Source organism: Sminthopsis crassicaudata, chromosome 1 (genome assembly GCF_048593235.1).
Source record: "Sminthopsis crassicaudata isolate SCR6 chromosome 1, ASM4859323v1, whole genome shotgun sequence".
NCBI lineage: Eukaryota > Metazoa > Chordata > Mammalia > Dasyuromorphia > Dasyuridae > Sminthopsis > Sminthopsis crassicaudata.
In genome coordinates, this window is record NC_133617.1 from 267,237,903 (window position 1) to 267,264,398 (window position 26,496).

General features: G+C 32.9%; 1 protein-coding gene and 1 long non-coding RNA gene across 2 annotated transcripts in view; one reads left to right on the forward strand and one right to left on the reverse strand.

Annotated features, from left to right (window-relative positions):
* CA8 (carbonic anhydrase 8) overlaps positions 1-19,285 on the reverse strand; it is a 152,675-nt gene extending 133,390 nt beyond the window's left edge. Inside the window, exons 1-2 of the mRNA XM_074278741.1 lie at positions 19,059-19,285; positions 16,922-17,113 (exon numbers count right to left, since the gene is read on the reverse strand). Coding sequence (XP_074134842.1) covers positions 16,922-17,113; positions 19,059-19,164 — 298 coding nt within the window. The 5' untranslated portion in view covers positions 19,165-19,285. The remainder of the gene's footprint in view (positions 1-16,921; positions 17,114-19,058) is intronic.
* Positions 19,286-19,412: 127 nt separating this feature from the next.
* The window catches only part of LOC141549317 (uncharacterized), a 96,236-nt gene continuing 89,152 nt past the window's right edge, over positions 19,413-26,496 (forward strand). The window contains exon 1 of the long non-coding RNA XR_012484322.1: positions 19,413-19,543. This is a non-coding gene — a long non-coding RNA (uncharacterized LOC141549317). The remainder of the gene's footprint in view (positions 19,544-26,496) is intronic.

The following is a 26,496-nucleotide window of genomic DNA, read 5'->3' on the forward strand; positions in this document are numbered from 1 at the left end:
AGGAACAGAGGCAAACAGGGTTAAGTGACTTGGCCAGAGTTATACAACTAATCAGTGTCTGAATCTGGATTTGAACTTGAGTCATTCTGACTCCAGATCAAGCACTCTAACCACTACCATCATCTAACTGCCCCTCCTTTGGTCTAAAAAAATAGAAAAATTCTAAATCCATTGCAAATTATCCATCAAATTTCATGAAAATAAACATTTTAAAATTAAAGGTCCCTTTTTTATATATCAACTCAATTTTAAATTTGTAACTCCTAAGAATTTTAGCAACTTATTCTCTGAGGATGATAAGAATCTCTTGAGGATTGTAAATCAACTAGGCTGCACAGTGTGAAATTTATAGTCAGAAAGACCTGAGTTTGAATCCTGCCTCAGGTATATATATACAAGCTGTGAACCAAATAAAGAATTCTAATACTTATTTTTCTTATGACAACATTTATCTTGTTGACTCTAGAATGGAAAAACTAAAAGACTTACTTTGGCAGAAAACTAATCCTTGCCACTCAAGAAGTAGCAGTAACTAACTTTATAATTCTCAGAGATGATTTTTTATGTGTATAATATTTTGAAAAATTAAAAAAACCAGAAGAATGTTCTTTACTATGATTATAGAAAGACTTTGATCTTTTCAAGTAAATATATAATAATGGAATATTAATTTTAATTAACCTTTTATACCTGGAAAAGCTAGAGATAAGTTATTTATCTTGAAGATAGATGCATGCTAATGACTTAACCAAACTACAATTATGAGCTCAGAAAAGTACTACAAAGAAAAATGATGGCATGGTGCCCAATTTCATTGTCAAGACCTTCACAGCAGGTGAAGCATCACTTTAAGATGATGGTACAGGAATACAAAATTAAATAAAATTAAATGTCATTTTGTTAGTTTGTTATAATAATTTACAAATTCGCAAGTTTGAACTTGAGATCTTGAATGCCCTCAATTCTCATTACCAGTAAGGATGATTAATAATATTATCAATACTCAGAAAAAAACTAAATTAAGCTACAAAGATAGAAAGTGTTTCTGGATATTCAAAAGCTTAATATAGAATCATTCTATACACACTTTGCACAAATCTCAATTCTGTGGATTTGAAGAGTTTCTGATTTTTGATATTCAGATTTTTAAAATAGTCTACTATTGTCCCATATTCTCTTGTTAATCACATAGCCCTCAAGACTTGACCTTAAAGCAAATAAGAAACATTATTTACAGAGTGAATTCAATTCTCCCATCCAAGTTTGATAGAAAACAAGAAACAAGTCCTAGCAAATTTCTCTATTCTTTGGTCAGCTCAGCATTATATTTAAGAAGCTAGAGGATATTACCAAGGCAACCATTTGTTGTATTATGACTAGGTACTAACAGAAGAGCATGTATGCACATCTTTAAAGCAAGGCAATAAAAACTCTCCCTGGGTAACACAGCATGGTTGCTATGTAAGAGAAAACATGAGGGTTATAGTTATTGTGTCTGGAGAAAATAGAATGAAGAAAAGATAAGATTTTTTCCAACTCTACAATACAAATAGTCAAAGGGTTATCAATGGTCCAGATGTATGTCACTTCACTATAACCCCTCTGGAAGGGATTAAAAAAAGGTTAGCCTAAGGAATCACAGACAAACAGGATAGCTTTGAAAGTTACATTTTGAATTTATTATATATTTCTTATATATTTACAAAGAAAAACAATAGAGATTCTCAATTTCAGATATAATTCCCTTCTGTTCTATTTTATATGGAAATTTTCATTTGGTTTGATATTTGTTAAGTTCCAATTTTTAAAAAAGTTTAACAGTTTTTTTTTTTTTTTAAAGAGGAGGAAGAGGAAAAGAAGAAGAATGAGAAGAAGAGAAGGAGAAATAGGAAGAGGAGGAGGAGGAGGACGAGGAATAGGAGGAGGAGGAGAAACAAACAAAGAAACAAAGTGTTATTAATTATCCTGACTCAGTGTTTCTGATTCTCAAAGCTCAGGCCTGTAAAACTTCCCCTTCCTCTTTATCAGAATATTTGATAAGGATAAAAGATCTTATATTTTAGAATATCAGAATGCCTCTCTCCATCCCAAGCTACCTGAATGTCAGATACTGTCTTATCAAGATGCCTCTCCCCATGTCCTGGGTGCCTCCCCCTATTATGTCATCTCATCTCTGGAGGCTCACCCCACCCAGTCAGAGTCCAGTTCCCACTCTCAGCACCCTGACTCCACCCCTGCCTCAATCTATCCCCTGAGTCTGAGCCATGTGTATATAGGTCATTGAGAACTCACATTGTTTGCTGGATTCTTGGAGGCAATAATCTCATTCAGCCCTGGGACCAAAATATGGATCCATTTGGTCCCAGTAAATCTCTCCCATTAAATAAATTATTAAATACTCTCTAATCTCTATCTTGACTCAGTTTCTCCAGCATTACAAAAGAAACAAAGAAAAAAAAAGAAGAAGAAAAAGAAAATAACTAGCCTAAAGCTGCTATTAGCAAGATTTCGGGGGCTCCATAAGAGGGATCCCTCTGCCCCTTTCAAAATATTTTTTGTAATTTGTTTTTAATTTTTTAATTTAAATTATTGCTTTACACTTTAATTATCATTTACACTTTGGATTCCCTTACCAAAAAGGTAATCCTTTATTCCTTTATTGCAAGATAAAAATTAAAATTGAAAATCCAAGAAAAGATGACACATGGCTTTAAATTGGCAATGAGATATTCTTTAAATCCGAGGAAAATCACTAAGAAACTGGAAGAGGGAAAGAGGAATCCAAAGGAGAAACTAAATGGACACAAATTTTGCCTGAATCTAAATTGAGTAGAGATATGAAAGGGCACCAGACTCGGCAATATTTTCTATTTTCTCTAGAGGAATTAAATCACACTAACATCCAATAGTTCTACCAAGCCACATAAAAGAAAATCAAAATCTAGCATTGTATGAGATATGAGGTGTATGCTTACTACGTTTTCATTTCCTTAGAGTGAATGAGTTAATAGACTAAGAGCCAAGTGATCCTCTGATTCATTCACTTGACAATACCTATTTATGTGATGGTTCTGAATGATTATTTCTTAGAATCTCTGAATTGGAAAGAATCTCACAAATCATTTGGTCCAGACTATAATCTTCCCAACAAAAATGTTATCCAGGCTCTTGTTATTATCAATATACAACACTCCATTTACATTTCTTTGTTTCCCCAGTGATTAGCCAGTACCTGGTGTATAACATGCACTTAATAAATGTATATTGATTGCCTTAGTGAATAACCATCTCAAGTTTCCATGATTTTGCTTCTGTGATTATAATGCATCCCTTCTTATTCACCATCTATTCAAATCCCTGAAATTCCTTTCAAAGTTCACTCAAGTGCTACCTCTTCAAAAGGTCTTTGCTAACCTTTCTGGATTTTGGTCACCCAAGCATAGGCTATTTATTTTGACTATGCTAGATTATTTTACATGACTTATGATTTAAAGTATATGTATAAAGATATTTTAATTATGGAAACCAGGAATAGAGATCATCAAAGGTCTACTTTGAAGGAAAGTCTTAGATAAAAGGTTACCAAGAAAGGATATTCTTTCCCTTCAAATTTGACAAATTTTAATACCACATGGGTTAATGTTCTTCTTTTCTTCTTATTGACTTGAAAGAATCTAGTAACCTGAAGGGCTTATATCATTATGTATTAAGACTCACAAAATCTTGAATTTAAAAGAGACTTCAAAAGTTCTCTAGTCCAAGCCATCTCTAAACAGACTCCCCTCTACAACCTATAAAAGTCTTTGCTTGAAAACCTCTAATCAAGATGACCACATTATCTCTCAAGGTAGCCTATTCCACTTGTGGATACTTCTAATTATTAAAAAAGATTTTCCATCAAATAAGCTGGAAACACTAAATCTGCTTCTTTGAGACTTTTACTTATTGCTCTTAATTTTATCCTCCAGAACCAAAAAGAACAAATTTGATTCTTCCACCATGGAAGTCCTTCAAATATTTTAACACAGTTATCATTTTCCCCCTTAATCTTCTCTTCTCCATGTTTATTAAGTTCATATATATATGTATATATATATATATATATATATATATATATATATATATATATATATATATACATATATATATATGTATATATACATATATAAAGTTTATTCCTTAAAATGTGTATCTAATCCTGAATATAATATACCATATGTGGTCTAACAAGGTAGAACTCAGGAGTCTTGAATACTTAATTCAGTATAACATTGGAATCAATTTTTGTTTCTCCTTTGTTATTAATGGCCCTCATATAATTGACTTATATTGAGCTTGCAGCAAAATTTCTATAAAATACATTCATTACATAAAGGTTAATTAAAAAAAAAAAAAGGTTCTATACTTTTGAAATAATGTGCCTATAGTCTAATTGCATATTTTTTGCATATTTTGTTTGTAATTTAAAATTTGATAAACAAGTTAATCCTTTAAATATGTACTTTGAAATTTAAAGTTTTGAAATTTATGAAGAACATATATATATATCATATATTATATATAATATATATGCATAATATATTATTTTCCTGAAATAAAAATAATCAAATGTTTGATTTTGATATTGAATGTTCAATAATTGTTTTTAGGCCATCCAATTTGCTAAACTGATTTATTATATGTGAATAAATGATACATCTAATTAGACTACTAAAATAATGAGATTTTAAAAAACAAATAAGGTATTTTGCTTCTATCCAAGAGCTTTAAAAAAACAAGACTTTTTCAGTAGTATTGCTTTCTAGGCATGTCTACCCATCTTAGACTTTTTAAGTTGATTTTTTTGAACCTACATTAAGCTATATATTTATCCCAACTGATATTCATCTCATATAGAGTTAAATTTTCTAGCTTGTAGAAACCTTATGGGATCCATACTTGTTATTCCATGTTTACAATACTTTGTAAATGTGTGTCACCTAAAAATTTATTAAGAAAGCCGTTTTGTTTTTTTTTTTTTACTTTATTCAAAACATTGATAAGTTGTTATATGGAAAGGGGATTATACTTGTGTTGCTTGGTTCTGGAGGAAAGAAGCAGGATAAGGTAAAAGATTTAGGAATATTATAAGCAGGATAATTTCAGAAGGACTTGGAAAGACTTACATAAACTAATATAAAATGAAGTGAGCAAAACAGAATATTGAACGCAGCAACAGCAATGTTGTGTGATAAATGTTTATAAATGACTTAGCTATTTTCAGCAATACAATGATCTAAGACAATCCCAAAAGACTATGCAACTCCAGATAAAGGGCTAATAGTATCTGATATAGATATAAAATACTTTTTTTCACTTCCTTTCTTTCCTCCTTCTTTTATTTATTCCTATTTAGTTTGAATTTTCTTTTACAAAATAGTTGATATAGAAAGGTTTTACTTTTACATGATTGCACAAGTATAACTAATATCAGATTGCTTACATCTCAGGGAAACAGAGGGAAGGGAGAAAGGAATAGAATTTGTAACTCAAATTTTTTAATGAATGTTAAAAGTTATTTTTGCATGTAATAAGAAAAAAACCAAAATATTACAAAAAAATTTTAGGAAGGTTTAATATAAGAGAACACTTCTTACTAATTATAGTTGTCTAAAAGTGTGAGGGACTGCTTCAAGAAGTAGTTTGCTTTATTGGAGGCCTTCAAATAGAAACTGATGGTTATTATTATTTGGCAAGGATACTGTAAAAAGGTTTCTAGTTCAGGAATAGGTTAGATTCAATTTTCTCTGAGGTTCCTTCCCAATTTGAGATTTCTCTGATCTGTGCTCAATCTCTTTTGAAATTAATTCAATAATTAATCAATCAATCAACCAATAATCAGTTAATATCTACTATATGTCAAGGAACATGAAATCAAAATTTAAATAGTGCTTGTCCTCAAAGAGTTTACATTCTAATAGGGAAAGTATGTAAGTATATACAATATGTATATGTTACATATTATATAAGTATATACGAAAGAGATACAAATATATGTGATTACTCAACTCCATTCAAGACATAAAATGAATACAAGGTGGCTTGGGGAAGTAGAGCACAAGCAAATGCTGCTTCAGTAAGATTTCATGTGAAAGGTGGAGCTAAAGCTAATTTTAATAAAAATTCGAGAGTCTAAGAGGCAGAGATGAAAATGAAGTATAATCCCTACTCCCTAAATTAGAGTCCCTAAAGCATAATGCTAATTATATCTCCCCTTTGTTCAAAAATTTTTACATTAACCCAACACTGTCATCTGACATTCCAAAATTTCAAAATTTGTTTCCAAATTAATTGCACCACCTTATATACTATTATTTATGTATTATATAATCCAAACGATTCAATATTTCTTGTTCTTCAAATGTGTTACAAAGTTTCAGATAATTACACTGTCCATCTCCCTGCAATGAATGCCCTCTCCAAACTATCTACCCAACTATTACACATTCTTCAAGATAATTCTGTATTTTATTCTTAGTCATTAGCACCAAGTAAAAGACATTGACCTTTATTTGATTTTTCCTGCCTAATCAACAAGAAGATGAATTGACAGAGAGCATAGAGAAAGAGAAAATGAGCATTTATTAAGTACCTACTATGTGCTAGGCACTTTACTAAGTACTTTGTAAATATTATGTCATTTAATCCTCATAAGAACATGTGAGGTAGATATTAAGATGATGTCCATTTTGCTGAGTCAAGAGAAAGATAGAATGATTCTACCAGAGTAACACAGTTAATAAGTGTCTGAGTTAAGATTTGAATTTAGGTTCTCCTGACTCTAAGCCCAACTGCCTAACCATTGTACCATTGAACTATAGAAAAAGAGACTCAGAGAAAAGACCCAAAGATAGAGATAGAGACAGACTCTTCATTACATGGTCCCTAATCCATACTGAGAGTAGAACTTTAAATTCCTCTAAAGATCTCCATGCCCTCAACTTGGAAACTGTTTTCTCTAGTCTTCACTTAACTTCTCCATTCTTGTTCTGTTTTGCTTTGATAATGAAGTCATCTCCTCTTGATGAAGGTTAAGAGCTGTTACCAGGCTCCTGGGCTTCTGTGAATGAAGCAACCAACAGTCCTCATCAAAACATTCTCTGTCATCTCAAACAAATTCACTGTATACCTCTGCACTCAAGCTGATCCTGTTCCTAATTCTGCAGTCATTGAGAGTAGAATTGAACTGACAATTACTTCCTAAATAAGATTTTTGGAATGGGAGAAACTATATCCTTATTCACTTCATTTATGTGCCAAGTCATTGATCAACTTTGATCCCCACTTCCATTAGAATGGACATTCAGAATTATGTACTTTTTGCAATGTAGAAACAAAAACTTTCTCAGCAAATAGAAATATCAATATGCTCACATCATCCCTCAATAATTAAAGAGTTTAATTTTACCAGTCTGCTAGATAGCAATGAGCCCATAGTCCTTCAACTAATATATCTTTTTATTCTTTTTTCCAACTGTATTTTAACATAATGCTTTGTATTAAAGCTGTATGATAGAAAGTTTGTATCTTTCCTAGGAAAAGCAGGAACCATATTTATTTCTTCTTTATCTCCCACATAAAACCTTGTATGATATTTAATACTTAGTAGGTACTAATAAATATTTATGATTGAATTACAGAAAAATAGAAATTAATGTGATAATTTCTTTTTTTAAATATATTTTCTGTTTTGTTGTTGTTTAATCATTTTTAGTCTTGTTCAACTCTTTGGGACTCCATGGGGTATTCTTGGCAAAGTTACTTAGCATTTCTTTCTCCAGGTCATTTTATAGATGAGAAAACTGAGGTAAACAGTTAAATGATTTACGAAGGGCCATATGCCTAAGGCTGAATTTGAACTTCAGTCCTCCTGACCCCAGGCCCAGTGTTCTATTTACTGTGCCACCTTGCTGCCTTTTTAAAATATTCCATATACTAAATAAAAATATAAACTTATGATGCTATGTAAATTTAACAGGCCATATGCACATCTTCTGAAAAGGAATAAGAATTTATTTGCTGGCAACATTTTAAAATTTAAGCAAAATTGCTGAATGATACTGGGTGTCATATATCTATGTGAAGAGAAAAAATCCTGACCCTAAAATTAGTGTGGAGAATTACAAAATGCCCAGAAGTAAAAGTTTCCAATTAAGATTTCTATAATAAGTTGCAAGTAAAGGGCATAATGACCTATCCTCATTAGCACTTCCTTCTACACAAATAGTACATTTTTAAAAATTCATTATCTTTAATAAGTTTGTCTAATAGATGGAATATATAACCTTGAGAGATCTTCTATTTTGCTTCTTGAAAATGAAAGGGCACAAACCTAAAAATCTACATTTTTAAATTTTTACCTTTAAGTTCCTTTTTATATTGCCTTACAGCAATAAAATTAATTTCAGTTTTTTGCACATTTATAAATGTTTCATCCTAGGGTTACATGAACAAATTTAAGCTCCTTAGAGACAGTGATTAGTGTGTGTTACAGAAAAATTAAGTCATATACTTGTCCAGGCATTTGTACTAGTCAGACTGGAGAATGGAAGCAATGACTAGAAGTAAATAGAATCAATCATAGCTTATACTGGTTATATTTCTGGAGTTCTCCAAGAAAATCTGATAAAACCAATAATTCAGAAATTTCCCATAAGGTGTAGATTTCTCCAAGGTAATAAAAGTCTGGAAAGAGGAAAATTCTACCTCTTAGATGGAGTCTAAAAGAAATATAAAGCAGTATCTTGTAAGAACTGCTTTTTCATATAATATATTATTTTAATATAGTCTAAATGAAAAAATAAAACCTTGGGATAGTTTCTCTTCTTAAAAGTTCAACATGAGCATCTATCAATAATCCTAAAACCAATTAGCTTGTTCTAAACTAGATTAGGAGACCTGCTTTTAAGAAATTACTTAGTGTGGTATTTGAGGACCTCCAAATCAGTCCTAAATTTACATTTTCCACCTAATCTCAGATATTGTCCCCTCTTATCTTTCACATTAAACTACTCACTGTCCCCTGAGCCTATCTTTCCTACATTACTGCTTTCACTTGCACCATTTCAGGCTTTTCTCTATCCTTTCCATCTGTTTATCTTTCAAAATTCAAATGAATTCTTGATTTTTTCCATAATGGCTTCCCTGGTCTCCCTATCCTGAAATGATATTTCTTCAAACCCTCGAGTACTCATTTATCTATATTCTTCATTCATCATTTAATAACATACAAAACTTTTAATTGCTGAGAGAGCAAAAACTGTTTTAGTTTTATCTTTGTATTTCAAATGACTTGCTCACATAGGACTTAATAAATGAACTAAAGTCTTGCATGCTCTCCTATTTATATTTTATTTCCCCAAATATATTGTAAGTCCTTTGAAGTCAGAGACCAGGCTTATAGACTTCTTTGTATTCAATAATTCTTTACAGAAATGATTTGATTTGGGCAAATGTAATACCTTCATTACATTATTAATTTATATATTAAGTCCTTTTGAAATTTATAGCCTTCTTAAATATATTATTGGGATGGAGGAAAACACATTCTTTACAAGGATAACACCTAACATTGAAAAATTGCTAATTTGGTATTGATTAGGCAATCTGAGTTCAGTTCCTCTGAACCAACCTAATTTAATGATAAACTAAAAAGTTTAAATATTAACAGAGTACTGTTTCTTTTTTCTTAGCTCAAATGCCAATTACTACCTTCTTTAGCATCAATCTATGCTAAAAATCCATGATCCCTATCTCCAAAGATGTACAATTAATAAAGCTATTAGACAACTTTTCAAAGCAAACACTAGATATAACCAAAATACTTGAGATTTATAAACCAGTCAATTTCATTATAACCTACTTTGAAAAGTAGGAGCCGTTACTAAACTTGCAACTCCTTGACCTTCATCTAAAATCAGGACAGAAAAAATCAGAGCCTTCCTTGCCTAATCAGACTTCTCTAAGTATTCAACAATAACATTTAAATATCCTCTCTGCAGTTTTGAAATGCTCTAAATGTTGCCCTTTTTTGTTGCCAAATGTCCTTTACAAATCTACATTATTCACTGGCAGTTAAGAGTGAGCTCAGATTCTCATCAATTTTACAAATGTCAAAATAGACCCTATGTATCATTTGTTATATAGTCCAGTCAAGAAGCAAAGCATTAGGCTTAATTGAATATTCTAGTTAAAAGAAGTTATCATACAGACCAATTCAAGAATTGCTGATGTTGAGATGATTCAACTCAGATAAATCCATGATCCACAATTGTACCAAAAATAATAGAATATTTCACTGATGATTCACAAGACATTCCAATATCTATCTGTACCTCTGGGCAGAGCCAAGACAAAGAATAAGAAAGGCTGGCAGCTGCCTGAGGGTGAAAAATGTAAGCAGGGAAAAAGAGAAGCCCTCTCTTAAAATTTCCTTTTCATAAACTGAAATAACCATCTTCCACTTCACTCCTCAGACATTAGTTTTGGGTCAAGTCTACATAAATGTGAAGTTAATATTATTAACCATAAAAACTAGAGGGGAAATTTATTTGAAAAATAGAAAAAATAAGAAACAGTAGTCTGAAAAAATAAATGGCCTTTGTCTAAACTATCAGTTTGATATTCTGTCTCTTGAGACCATTCAATCCCCTGGAAATACCTTGGTACTTTCAATCCTTTTCTCAATGTCACAGATTCTGGGAATCAAAAAGAGTCACAGAAGTCATCTAAACTAATCCAGGAATGAATAAACCATTCCTTTTACAATATTCCTAATAAGAGATAATCTTGTAGATCTTCAATGAGGTGAAGTCTTTACTTCTTGAGGCAGCCCATTTCACTTTGAACAATTCCAATTGTTAGTAAGTTTTCTCCTTATATAACATATCTACAAGTCTCTATGAAATTTCTACTCTTTGTCCCTACTTTTGCCTTTTGGAGGAAAGCAACATAATTATAAACATCCTCTTCATGTGAACTACCTTGAAAGCAGCTCTATGGCCTTATCTAAGGCCAATCTAAATATCCTAAGTTCTTTCGAATGATCTCTAGATCCTTCACCAGGTTATATTTTACAGATGTTCTTCAAGTAATCAATGTTCTCCATCAAATGTGTTCTTAGAAATGAAAATAGTAATCTGGCAATAGTCTGAGTAGTACAGAGTAGAAAAGGACTTCTACCTCCCCAGGTCTGGGCACTCTGTTTTCAATGCAGCTTAATATTACATTACTTTTTTTTTTTTTTTTTTTTGACTGTTAGATCACCTTGGTGACTCTTAAATGAGACTGCAAACTACTAACATGGCCTGATATTTTCCAGATAAATTGATACATTTCCCACCTCTTATATTTTTAAATAGACTTTTTAATTCAAATGTAAAATTTGACATTTGTGTCAATTAGATTTTTTTCTTATCAAATTCAGATAATGCTAACTGCTCTCTAGGTTTTGGGGAAACTTTTTTCTCTTAGTTCTCCTCCTTTATGTCTGATTACTCCTCTTTCTACTTTGATAGTTCTCCATTCAGAGAACTACCATTCAGGTTACAACCCTAACATGAGTAAACCCCAAAGTTCTGTCCCAAACCCTATTCTCTTTCCATTTTATACTATCACAGTTGGTGATCTTATTGAGTTTCAAGAGTTCAGTTGTCATCTCAGTACAATTGACTCCCACATCTACTTAATCTAGCTTTAATCTCTTTCTTGAGTTCTTAGGTTAAATGCACTCTAAGCCAAGCATTTATTTTCTCTTTCAAAAAATTCTAAGATTGAACTGTCACTAACCTACCAACATTTCCATCAGTTCTATTTAAGTACTAGTTTTTAATTACTCCAAAACCCTTCATGTTCTACATTCTCTGTACCATTAGTTCTGGACCTGTGAACTTTTAATATAATTTGTTTCTTTTATAATTTCTGTGTTTGAGTTTGTTTTTAAAAACATTATTTTGAGATATTTATGTTTACCAGATGTCTAAAGGGCCTATAGTATTAAAAAAAGGTTAAAAACTCCTGTTCTAGCCCCTCCTGCTGTATTTGACATGAATATCCTCACATTTTTGCAATATCTTCATCTCTCTATTACTATAATATTACAGAATTCTAATTTCCCTTCTATTTATCCATTTCAGTTTTCATTGACTTCCCAGACACTCTACTTTTCTTAAATCTCATAATTCTAGGAATCTGATACTTTGCCCAATAATCTCTCCTTCTGTGAGTTCATTTATTCTTAACTTTTAATGACTTATAAATATCATTTCAAATCTCTCATTTGAAAAACTGAATAGTTTTCTGCCCCATATCCCTAACTGCTTTTGGAGACTAGCAGTTGGAATACCTACCATTCCTTCAAATTTATTATGACCACAGCTGAAATCATTAGAGAAAAACAGCATCCCAGATTTGAAAGGGAGTCCAGAGGTGATCTGATCCCACTTCTATGTAAACAAGAGGACCTTATATCACTGACAAGTACTTGTATATCTTCCATTGACTTCTGCTAGTTGGAATAAACCATTATCTCCCATATGGAAAGTCTTTCTTTAAATGAACCTAAATCTCCTTTTCTTCGTCTACTTAATTCTTACCCCTGGAGACAAGCAGAACAAATCTATTTCCTTTTTTATATAATAAATTGTTGTTTTATTCTAACTGCTATATTACTCCAGAGAAAGAATGAATGGATTGAAGCAAACTATTTTCACTTTATTTTTTTTTGGGGGGGGAGGAGTGTTGGTCTATTTCTTCTTTCACAATATGACTGATATGGTAATGTTTTACATGATTGCACATAAATAACCTATACCAAATTGCTTACCATCTTAGGAAAGGTTAGTGAGGGAGGAAGGCTGAAAATTTGGAACTCAAAAATTTTAAATCAAGGTTAAAATGTGTCATTACATATAATTATAAAAAATAAAATACTATAAAAATAAAAATTAAACTTTTTTAAATAAGTATTTTCTGTTAATATTTTCTCTCCCATAAAAAAGAAAATAGAAACTTGTGAACAATTTATTCTATAAAAACGTTATAAAATTGAACAACTCTGAAAGACTTGAGAATTTAATCCATACAATAACCAACCATATAACAACTTCAAATACTCAAATAAACCTGTCCTGTTCTGAAAGCTTTCCAGCTTAACAGTAACAACCATACATTATTTTTTCTCTTTTGCTGTTCTTTGATCATCTCTGAATGTCCATGGGGTTTTCTTGGCAAAGATACTAGAGAGTTTTGTCATTTCATTCTCTGGTGTTTCTCCATTCTTCAAATGAGGAATTGAGGCAAATGAGGTTTAAGTGACTTTCTAAGATGACACAATTATCTGAAGCTGTATTTGAATTCATATATTCTTAACTATTCTAGTTCATCAATATTCTTCCTAAAATATGAAACTCAGCACTATTCATAACAATTTAACACTGTACACAGCAACAAGATTATGTGACAATCAACATGATAGAGTTGGCTCTTTTCAACAATGAGGTGATTCAAGACAATTCCAAAAGAATTGTGATGGAAAATACCATCCACATCCAGAGAAAGATGGATACTGAATGTGGATTTGTATTTGTATTAACATTTGTACCTTTTTTGTTGCTGTTGTTTGCTTGCTTGTTTTTTTCTTTCTTATTTTTTCCTTTTGATATAATTTTTTTCTTGCACAGCATGACAAATATGGAAATGTGTTTAGAAGACTTGCACATATTTAATCTATATCAGATTGCTTGCTGTCTTGGGGGGAGGGAGAGAGGGAGAGAAATTTGGTACACAAAGTTTTTCAGGGGTGAATGATGAAAAAATTTTTACATAAATTTGGAAAAAATAAGTACTATAAAAAATTTAATACTCCCAATTTATTATGTCAGAGCAGAGTACAGTAGGTAAGAGATAATGTTGCATAGTGGAAAGAACAATTGATTTCAAGTCAAAGGACTTGGATTTAAATCCCACTTTTGTCATTTATTCACTATATTACCTTAGATAAGTCATTTAACCCTCCCTGAGCATCAGTTTTCTTACCTATAAAATATGTTTGACTATATGGCCTCTAAGGTTCTGTTTAGCACTAAATCTACAACATTATGATCCTATGAGTATCATCTTTACACGTAGTCATTTCTCTCCAGCCACCCTGATACTGTACTATAGACCAGAGAGCATTTTATTGTTGTTCAATACTGTTCAACGTTTTGTAAACTCATTTGGGATCTTTTTGGCAAAGATAGTTTGCCATTTCCTTCTCCAGCTCATTTTACAGATGGGGAAATTGAGACAAATAGGGTTATATGACTTGTCCAGCATCACATAGCTAGTAAGTGTCTGAGGCTCAATTTAAACTCAGGTCTTCCTAGATCCTGCTCTCCATTCACTGCATCACCTATCTCCTGGAGAATTTCATCTTCTCACTTCCAAATCCTGATTGATTGGTGCCTCATGTGGCTTAGGTAGGTAGCTTCAGTAGAACTTCTTCTTAAGATCTAAGTCATCCTCTCCCCGCCCACCCCAAGTGTCTTTCCTCCAGGTGTATACCTTGGTATACTTATCCTGTACCACCCACAGGATAAAGTAAAATTCCTTGCAGGGAAAGACCTTTTGATCTTCAAGTATTTTATTTTATACTATTTTGCATTTGTTTTCTAATTGCTTCAAGTGTGCAATTGGTGCTATTCACCATAACCATCACCATCACCACTTACAAGAGCTTGAAAATTACCTGAAGTCAGGGACAATGTCAAAAGTTTTTTGGGGAAGGTCACAGAGTGGAATTTCCTTTGGTATTTGGTATAGATAAATAAACAAATACATGTTGAATCATATTGGCCAATGAAGGCAAGGAAGCAAAGTGGCACAGCAAATAAATAGTCCCAGGACCTAGAAAGATTCATCTTTCTGAGTTCAAATCTGGCCTCAGATACTAACTGTGCAAACCTAGACAAGTCACATAACCCTGTTTGCCTCAGTTTCCTCATCTGTAAAATGCGTTGAAGAAGGAAATAGCAAACTATTCCAATATCTTTGTCAAGAAGACCCCAAATGAGGTCACAAGTCAGACAATTAAAACAAGTAAACAATAATGAAAAGGCATAACTTTAGAAACAGAAAAATTAATTGATCCCTGTCTTAATGTACAACCTTAATTCCAGTAATTTACCAATATTCAAGTATTTTTTTTATTTCTTAAAACAAATCTTCCACAAAATTCAATCCCATTCCAGTAAACTTGAAATGCCTATTCATGTCACAAGCAAAATAACTCTGATTATAGATTGAATTCAAAATTACATCTGAGATATGAGCAAGGTAATCAAACAGGATCTTTTGTTTAGCAAGCACAAAAATCTATATTATATTGGATATAATGCATGTACTTTGAGCAAACTTGAATAAGCATGAAAGAAAACATGAATCTACAATTCCCTGATGGAATATTAATTCTAGATTAAGGTTCAAAACCATCCATAATTAATGACTAATCTATAGTTAGAGATCGATGCTTGAACCCAGTAATGATAAATCTAAGGAATCTGTCATTTAAAATATCACATATATTGATTTTGAATTAATTTAACTACATTTAGGCAGTGTTTGTCAAACACCTTATGTAATTCAAATATATTCTGATTTGCCACCCTTCCCCAAGTGTTTTCTAGGAAAGGTCAGCTTGTTTTGGGGGTTGGAATGTGTGTGTGTGTGTGTGTGTGTGTGTGTGTGTGTGTGTGTGTGTGTGCGCGCGTGTGTGTGCCAACTTTTCTTGATATACTAAGGAATAGAAATACATTGTTATATGATGAATAGGAAGCCACAATTTCAAGACAGAAAAATGTGGTTCCAAATCCCATCTCTGATACATACTGTCTGTGTAACCACTTTATAGACAGATCACTTATCCTGACCATCCACTAGGCAAATTGTCTTAACATTATAATATTACCTATAGGAGTTGGTTTAACATTTTCAATAGTCCAAAGCAATTCTCAAGGGAATTATAAATTGAAGAGCAACAGTCGATCTGCATTAGCAGAGGAACTTTCCTCCCTAAGAATTTCCCATAAAATCAGAGGTCTGTACACTTCCCTAAAAAATAACTCTAGGGGCAGCTAGGTGACACAGTGACACACCAGCCCTGAAGTCAGAAGGACCTGAGTTCAAATCTGATCTCAGACACTTAAGATATATTATAGCCATTTCCAAACAAAATTAGCCTAGTGAGATAATAAAGGGTAATGGATGGAATTTGTAAATCTTTCCTAAGGGTCTTTGTATTGAATACGGTTGTATCACCAATTAGAGAAATGCTTTATTATACAGCATGGAACATGACATCATCCTATGTGTGGTATAATAGAAAGATTCTGGACTGAGCTGAATTCAAATTCCTGTTCTACTGCTTATTTCTTGTGTGACTTTAAGCAAGTCATAAAGCCTCTCTCTGATCTTCATCTGCGAAAGGAAGGAGCTGAATTATAGAGCCTCCAAGGTCTCTTCCAGTTCTAAACCTATCTATCTGATAATCTTATGATTCCTAGGACTCTCTTAAAGATTCTGGGGGGAAAAAAAATCACACACACACACACACACACACACACACACACGTGTATGTATATATTTGTGTGTATATATGTTTGTATACATACATACATAATTTCACTCTTGTACAAATAATAGTCTCTAACACAGCTTTTCAACTCAGGGTGGGGGAGAAGAAGGAAATATGATGTGTAAGATAAATTCATATATTTCCAGAAAATATAGAAATGTTACTCTGCTTCTTTACCACAAAAAATTTTCAATTCATATTTTGTAAGTCATAATAACAACAACTTGGTTTACATGAGGATAAGAGCAAGAATATAGAGTTTTAAAATACCTGATTTTGATTTAAGAACAATCTGAATTGTATGTCCATCATTAGTGACTTCACAATCACGACACACCACATAATTTGGAGACAGACGAATATCCAGCAATGAGGGATCATATCTGGCTTCTCTGGAATTCAAATTGATAGGAGACTGATATTCTCCATTAGCATCAGGAAACACTAAGCCCCACTCAACTCCTAAAAACAAAATAAATAATAACCAAGTTGAAATAAAGTGATCTTTTTTTAAAGGTTAGATACATAAAAGTGTGAAACAAAAATCATTATATTTTCTATTTAGGACACTTCCATCAATTAGATACAGCTTGTTTTATGGCTAGTTTCATGGCCATAAAACTCTACAGAGGTAAAAGAAAGATAATTTCATTATATTTTGAAGCAATGTTTTACTTTCTGAAAAAGCTACAGAACAAATATTCCATGTTATCCAAACCACTAATTTTAAACAAAAAAAAAAACAAAAAAAACAACCCCATAATATTTAATTGATTTATAAGGATACTTTTATTTCTTAACATAGAAATACAATTATATGATTTGTGACATTATAAAGGAAAGTTTTCTTAAAATGACAAAAAAAAATCACTACAATATTACAGATTGCTGGTAATAGCAATACTCAATGTGACACAAGTAGAATGACAATTGTCAAGTTAAAAAATAACACTTTTGAAGATAAATGGGAAATGATAACTGATATCAGTGAGTTAATATATAATGCATGTATGTATATGTACATATGTATAATGCATATGTATATAATCTGTTTATGAATATGAAAAAATAACACACAAATTCATTATATGCTTTTTTAAACTGACATAATTATACATTTCATAAGAGCATGAATATAAGCATTGTATATATTGGTATTCATTCAAAATGATATTAGCATTATATATATATTAGTTTGCATTCAAAATTATATTAGTAGCCCTAAATGGAGAGAAAGTTAGGATACTAAATTCCAAGAAAGCCTTCCTGCATTTCAGATTCTTTCAGTTTGAAATTGACATATAGAAAGAGCTGGTGTATTCATAATTCATCACTCATTCCTATTAGGAAGCTAGAAATGTGAAATTTCACTTAAGTAACAAATTCAAAATGCCCAATAAAAAGTTGCCCTGAAACTATTTTGAATAACCTGGAGCCATTAATTTTGTTAGGTTCCTATTTGGTTTTATGGTCCTAACTTTTAAAGGGATGTAAATCAGCAATTCATACTTGTAGAGTCATCTGGAGCAATGAGAGATTAAGTGATTTTCCTTGTGTGACAGCCCTGAATGAATGTCTGAGAAAGAATTTGAACACAAGTCTTAGGAGACCCAGTGTGGAATCATAAAGAGCCGGACTGGCACTCATTAAGATAATTTGTCTAAATTTGGTGAAACTAAGACGAACTACAGAATGTTTGTGTGCCTCCCTGGTTAGATTTAAATACACAAAAACATATATAGATCAAGTTTATACAGTGATACAGTATTGTACAATTATAAAGGGGGAGGGGAGGAGGAAATCCAAATAATGAAGTATCGGTTTGTTTTTTGTTTGTTTGTTTTGTTTTGTTTTTTTGTTTTTATATAGTGTATAAGGAGCCACTGGGGAAAAGAAAATTCAGGAAATTAGAAGAGGAATAGATAAAGAGCTCTTCTCGCAGGTGCAAAAGCTTTTTTACTTACAAAAAAGTCCTCGACAATTATATTAAATCTCAACTACAATAAAAATCAGTCCCTGCTGGAAAGCGAGCAGGGACTCCAGGAGTTAGCGGCAGTTTAGCCGGACCCGCGCCCTCTGGGCCTTCTCCCAGTTCCCAAGGGCAGGATCTCAGCGCTCAGCTGTCAGCCCAGAGCAAGCAAGAAAAGAAAGGAGCAGAGCTGAACTGTTGCCTCTAAGCTGCCCATCTCACCTCTCCTGTACCCTTCAATCCCCGCTAGACGTTGCAGGGCTGCCCGTGCCTACTCTCTTCGCCACCAGCCCTACCGACCCCCACTCCTCTGGTTTACATAAAAGATCCAAAACCACACTGAGGATTAACACTGCCCGGATTTTCGTAGCCTAGCCATTTGTCAGGAGATTTATTCCCCGCCACGATAACCCAACTCTTTACCGGGTCTTCTATTACCTTCCTCGTATCCCCACTCCACACCCTCCTCCTCCTCTTCCTCTTCATCATCTTCCTCCTTTCCAGTGTAGGGTTCAGAATCTTCAATGAAGCTCAAGTCAGCCATGGGCAGTTCGTCCGCACCTTCCTCTCTCCGGGCTGACTATCCTGACTTTACAGAAAGCTTGTTGTTCTCTGCCGACCAATTAGGCAATACTAACTTCCCCGGCTCTGAATGCGTGTGTGTGTGTGTGTGTGTGTGTGTGTGTGTGTGTGTGTGTGTGTGTGTGTGTGTATCTGTGTCTGTGTTCCCCTCGCGTTTGAGTGCTCCCAAGTCTGTGCCCGCGTTTATGTATATGTGCAGCTGCAAGACCCAGAGGTTTGTTTTGCAGAATGTGAGTGTGTGTCTAAAGTCCTACTTTATATAACTTAGAACCGTAAAGGTAGACAAGAGAAACAGTGAAAAGTACGAATTCACTAGGGGTGGAGCATGTGTTCCAAAAGAGGTAAGTCTTAATAAGTCTCTTTGCCTTGGGAATGGAAAAATTATCAAGAAACATCCCATGGGAGTAATAGTATAGTACTAACTAAAATGAAAGAATACACTAATGCTTGGGTGTTTTTTGTTTGTTTGTTTGTTTGTTTGTTTTTATCTTCGTCCTTTGTTATTTTTATTTTTTGAAATTCTTTCCCCACCCTTAAGATTCCTGGCTCACTCCCTCCTCTTCCTCCTTATCCCCTCACTCCCCTAATATTAAACTTCAGTCCAATTTTGAGAACAGCTAACAGGTGCTGTAGCACCTTAATGACTTAATAGGTGCTATTTATTTATTGAATAACTAAGAGAGAAATATCAATCACAGAATCATAGATTTTGAACTGAAAATGACCTAAGGGATCACTTAATCTCTGATTTTAGAAGAACCACTAATCACTGAATAAGCATTGCCTCCATCATGAAAACCTATTAATTAACTTAATTTTACAAAGCCAAGGTATCCCACTGCATCAGTCATCCTGATCTATATCTGGCCACTGGACCCAAATGGCTCCAGAGGAAAAAGGGAGGCTGGGGACATTGCAGCCTTCCCTCACTCAAATCTAATTCACTTTCACAACATGGCATCACCTCCCTGATGTCATGGTCCTTTTTCCAGAATGAAGGACAAACAGCAACTAAGCTCTTCAAGGTTAAATGATTTGTCCAAAGTAACATGCATTATTATTATTATTATTATTATTATAGCAACAAAATCAGAATTTGAATCCAATCCAACCTATCTCTTTTCCCCTTACCATGCTGCTTCCTGCTTCTCAGAAATAATCCCTAAAGAGGGAAGATAGGGGGAATAAGTGAATAGTCTAATATATCAGAAACTGCTTTGAATCTTTCTTGGTCATGTCAAAGAAAAAGAATACGGTTATTCTCAGACGCTAACCAAAATCCCCATGGTCTTTAGGAGAAGATAGGATAAACAAAAGAGATTTGTAACTGCATAAAAAGCAATTTGCACATAGTAACTAATTTTAAAATATTTGTTGAATTGAATTGTTTCTCACTTCAGAATTTCTATTACCTAGTGCTTCATTTTTATATGCTCAGTAGAAATTTTGGAAACAAAGTATAGCCAAGGACTTTGTGGATGGGTAAAAACAGCTTAGTGACTTTTAAAAAAATAAATTAAAATAGAAAATAGTCATTGTTCTTCACAGAAAACTCTGATACAAAGATATGAGTAATATAATTATTTTATTCTCAGAGGCTGACAGTGTTACAGTCAGGACTTGCTATGTACACAACTCCACAATCACCTAGTGAAATCATGTAAATAATGAAATGTACACATTGCATAACAAACAGGAACTTTCATGTTTCACAGTGGTCACATTATACCTCTTAGAATCTGTTTCAGAGCCTAGCCTCCTTTCCCACTAAAGAGCTCTTCAACAATCCTTATTCTAGCCAGCTACATTTTCATAAGAGGGTATACAGGAATAACAACCTTAGATTTCCATTGGTATGAATTTTATTGGTCTCGCATTAAAAAAAAAAAAGAGTATCCTTATGAATTCTTAAGTTTTGATTATTCAGAGCTTGGCTTAAGGGGTTTCAGCCTCCATACTCTCTTCTGCTATCCACTTCAAGATCACTTAATTAGTAATTAGGAAATTCTTTAATGAATGGATAAGACAAAGAAGCAGCAAAATCTAAACCAAATCCAATCCAAAATCCAAACCAAGGCAACTAAGTGGCACAGTGAATAAGAGTGTCAAGTCTGGAGTCAAGAAAACTCATCTTCCTGAATTCAAATATGGCCATGAGCATTTCCTATATGTGTAATCCTGGTCAAATCATTTAGCCCATTTTGCCTCAGTTTCCCCATCTACAAAAAGAGCTGGAATAGGAAATAACAAAACACTCCAATTTTTTGCCAAGAAAGCCTCAAATAGGCTCACAGAATTGGGCACAACTGAAATGACTGAACAAGACTGAAACATATGGTAGACTCAGACATAAACTGAATCCCAAATTCAATGAGGGGAAGAAATCAGAAAGCATTGCCCAAGAGAATTGCTCACAGAGTTGCAGAACATCTAATGTAAGAAGAGAAGGAAAGTATCATAGGCAATATAATCTTGAAATATAATCTTCTAGAAGAGAAGGGAAATGTCCTGAGCAGAACCAATCTTGGTGGTAGGCTCAATAGTATCTCTTCAAAGTTTACAGGTTCAGGGATCTCACTTTCTAGAAAGAGAAAGAATTTCTGAGGAGAAAGAAAACAATTATTCACTTGGCCTTCAGAAGTGGAAGAGTTTTAAAAGACAAAAGCCACAAAATGGATACATAAAAAAACCTGTGATTTGTTTCCTGCTGTTACTGTAAATTATTCAGACAATACAATTCTAATGAAAAAAAAAAAAAATCCTTTCCTGTCCACCAGCCCCAACATGTGCTTTGCCCTCTAGGAGGAAGCAAAATCATAATTTGGAATTTGGAAGAAATTCTATAAAAAGCTTTAGGAGAAAGGGATTCCACAGAAGTGTCAAAGTATTTCCTGGCAAACCCTTCCATTTCCTTCAAAAAAAAAAAAAAAAAAAAAAAAAAAAAAAAAAAGTTGATAAACTACTGAGTGCTTTTTTCTCTATATATGTTAATAAACTCATGTTAGTCCTTTTTGCATCTTTTGCATTTTCTATCATTAAAAATAAAGAATGGATGCTACTAATATGAGCATGATACCATTAGTTCTTAGAAATTTACATATAAGCACAATTTGTAGTTTCCCAGGAAAAAATTTTCAGTGAGGACAAATGAGCCAAAGAAAATATGACCTTTTGAGATCAATAGCAAATATCAGTCTCAACTCCATCAGAACCCAAGCTTTGGGAACCTCTAGGGCAGTGATCCTCAAACTTTTTAAATAGGGGGCCTAAGACTGTTGGAGGACAGGATTATAGTAAAAACAAAAACTCACACTCTGTCTCCACCCCTCAGCCCACTTGCCATAACCTGGTAGGTCACATAAAAGACCTCAGTGGTGGCATCTGGCCTGTGGGCCTTAGTTTGAGAACCCCTGCACTAGGGTAAGAGTCAGAATTATTTTTTAGATCAATATCAAGTGAAAGGGACATTTGAATCACCAAATATGCCATTATCATAGAGGATGTCATTTGAAATCCAAATAGATAAACATTTTTCAATAAAATTTTAGTATAGTTAGATTTAGTTTAGTTACATATCCAAATACTAAGAAACTTCCTCAATAAAAATCCATGGTTATTGAGAATCAGTTTTGGGTGTAAACAGAAAATCTAAGTGGCCAAAGAACACATATTGCTCATATTACGATGTCCATTTGATTTGTGAAGTACATTGAACTAGTGCATATTTATGTCTTGTAAAGACACGGTATAAAGAAAATAAGTTAGATTCAGACTTAAATAGGAAGAAATCTGAGCACATTTCATTGGAGGGGAAAATTGCATAATGCCCTCTGAAGCCATAACAATCATAACATTCTTCTAGTAATTTTAAATGGATCTCAATCATAGTACAACACACTGTGAAAGAATCAAAATTGCAGGTGACTCAAACAATCATGGGAAATACAAGGTAATTGTAAGTATACATCATATGGCTAAGAATGACTCTCATTTGAGAAGTCAATGAGAAATATAAGAAAAAGAAGTGTTCATCTATTTATTCCAGGTTCATAGGATTAAGTCCAAAAGTCAGAGAGTGATGAGGATTTCCTGCCCATCTCCCAACATTTAGTGACTCATACTCAATTAATGAATAGTTTTGTAGCAACAATCATCCCTTTGCCACACACAAAAAAAAGATTAAAGCAAAACTCAATATAAAATTCATACGTGTTCCAGTGAAATCTGTTGAAGGATATGAACTATTCCAGAGATGAGTTACAACCAGGCAGATTTCAAATGGGTAGTGAACATTTGAAATATGAACTCTACTCTATATCCTGTTGTGTTCTTCCAGTTGAAAAATACATTCTATCAATCCATATAGCCAAATCCATGTGAAGGTATAAGGTGTCATTGGCAATGATGTTATCTGAATTTAGGTTGTTTCTGCTTATCACAGAGCTACACTTGTGATGTTAATCCTTATAGTTAGTCCTCTCATTCTATTCTTGAGAAATGTCAAATGCTTAGCCTCCTGAGCCACAAACAGCACACATACTCCTGAGGGAAACTCAATTCAGATTAAAATGTAATTGGGAAATATTTAGCAAAAATAAATGAAAATACAATAAAACAAATAATATTAATTTGTGATCTCCTACATAAATATGCAGCCCAGAGGCATTGTTCTGTATTACTTAGTGACCCCCATATTGATCAAAATTTGACATTACTATTCTGAAGGCTATTTGAGATTATTCTTTTATAAAATTAGGAATTGGACTGGATCCCATTTATGATTATATTAATATCCAATCTCATTTTGTATCTATAATTGTATTCATATTACTTATTGGACAACTATAGTGGCTTCTTTGACTCCAGGATCAAATATAAAAATGCTCTGTTTAGTAATCAAAGACCTATATAACATAGTCCCCTCTTATCTTTCAAGTAACCTCTTCCAGTTTTTATGGCCTCCTAGCTATTCCACTAACAAGATACATTCCTTGGCTCCAAGAATTTTGACTGGCTGGATGTCCTCCAAGTTCAAAACCCACTTCCTCCTCTACTCTATCTACTTACTTCCTTGGATTTCTATAAGTCTCAACTAGAATCTCATTTTTTTACTGGAATCTCTCTCCCAACTTCTCTTAAACCAAAATTGTCCTGTTTATCTTTCTTGTCATATATTCTTCTATTGTTCTATCTAAAATCATTACTACCAATCCAGCTTTTTTAAAAATTGGAACAATTTTTTAAATCTCATTTTCATTTATAAATCTTTACATTTCAAATATGTTCCTTCTATGCTTTTTGCTTTCTACTTCATTTTACCATCTTTTTACAACATGGGAAGATTCATCCAAAAAACATGAAGTTCATTTTATCACCATAAGATTCTGTTATATTTCCCTATTTAAAAAGAAACTAGATATCTAAAGTTTATTTTGCTTAGAAATATCCAACCACAGTCTCCTTCAGTTTATCTGTCCTCCCTCATTGGGTATTACTCCACCACCACCCTATTTTGTCATAAACAGCCCTCTGTAGTTATAGTTCATTTTGTATGACACATTGATTTTTTAACCTCAAATTCAGACACTCCTCTTCCCCCTTCTAAAAGTCAGTACGGTCTATTGTTTGCTTTCTTTTATGTTTACTACCAAAATATATTTTTATCTTTACTTTCCCGAGCAAGATAAGTTGATGAATTCCCCTCCCTTTTCCATGTCCCACTTCTACATTTAAATTACTGTCACTTGTCAGGTTCCAATTTTAAGAAATGCCAAGTCCATTATTTTCTCTTCCTTATGTGTCTGGCACATAATAATGTCTTTAATAATTACTTATTCCCTTCCTTCCTTCTTTCCTCTTTTTGAATACACAAACCCAGGAGTAATCTCCTTTTATTGCTGTATTGTCTATAAGTAACTGAACTGAGTTCAAATCTAGCCTCATTTTATTATAGATATGACCCTAGGAAAATTTCTTAAACTCTGTATACCCCAGCTGTAAAATGGAGATAATAATAGCACCTACCTCATAGGATTATTGTGAGTTGAACGAGAAAATATTTGTAAAAAGCTTGACATATAGTAGGCTCTTAATAAATGTTTATTCCCTTCCCAATTGGAAATCTGACATAGAACTCTTACTTATATCAGACTTTCAATAGACAATAGTGATATAATGAAAAGGACATAGTTATTTGGAATTAGAAGAAATTAATTCAAATGCTCTGGTTCTATCACCTACTATTTCCTTGACATTGAAGAAGTTAAAAAAAAAAAAACAAACTCTGAGAGACTTAGTTCCTCTTTTGTCAAAGGTAAGATTATATCTTTTCTAATATCTTTCCCATCTTCCCTAATAGTTTTGTCTCCCTCTTTCTATATGTAAGCTGCAAGTCTAGCCCTTTTATACTATTTAAAGTTATTTCATTTGAATGCTGCATTTTCATTTTATAGATGGTTCTGTCATGGATTTTACAAAAGGAATGTGTGAAAGTCACTTTTCATTTAAAGTTCATTCTTTCCATAACATTATGCTCAATTTTTCTTTGTTTTTTTTATGTAACTGGCTCTCGTTTCATTTCTCATTATTTGCAACTAGTTCTAAGCAGTTTTGATCAGTGCTCCTGAATACATTGCTGCTTAAAATATTTTCTCTTTGACTTGACTGGTCTAGAGCAGGAATTGAAAAATTATGACTCATGGGCCACATTTAGTCTCCCACCTGTTTTTGTAAGGTCTACAAATTAGAACGGTTTTTGCTTTTTTTTAATGATTGAAGAGAGAAAAAATATTTCATGATGAAAAAAATGTGAAATTCAAATTTTATAGTCCATAAATAAAGTTTTATTGGAAAATAAATATGTTCATTTCTTTACATATTGTCTATGGGCACTTTCATGTTATAGAGGCAGAGCTGAGGAGTTGCAACAGACAGTATTGTGGCACTTCATCACTTTGCACTCCTGCTTGGTACACTATAAATCACTGTGATATAGTTATAATTCAGCAGCCTTTTGAGTTCAGTTCATAAAACCATAATACAACATTTTGGTTTGTTTTATTGTCAGTATACTCATCATGGTAAATCAAGAAAAGACATTTTGGAAGCTTTATGATTTTTTTCATCTCAGTACCAAGGATCAAAATTTTTCTAAATAATAACTGCCTCAACTTCTATTAATGAACACTGAATAGCTTGGGAAATTAACTTTTATTGAAAACTTGGTAATATTTTTAATGAATTCAACCTAAAATAACAAGAGAAGACCATGTTTATATACAAAAGTTATGCTACA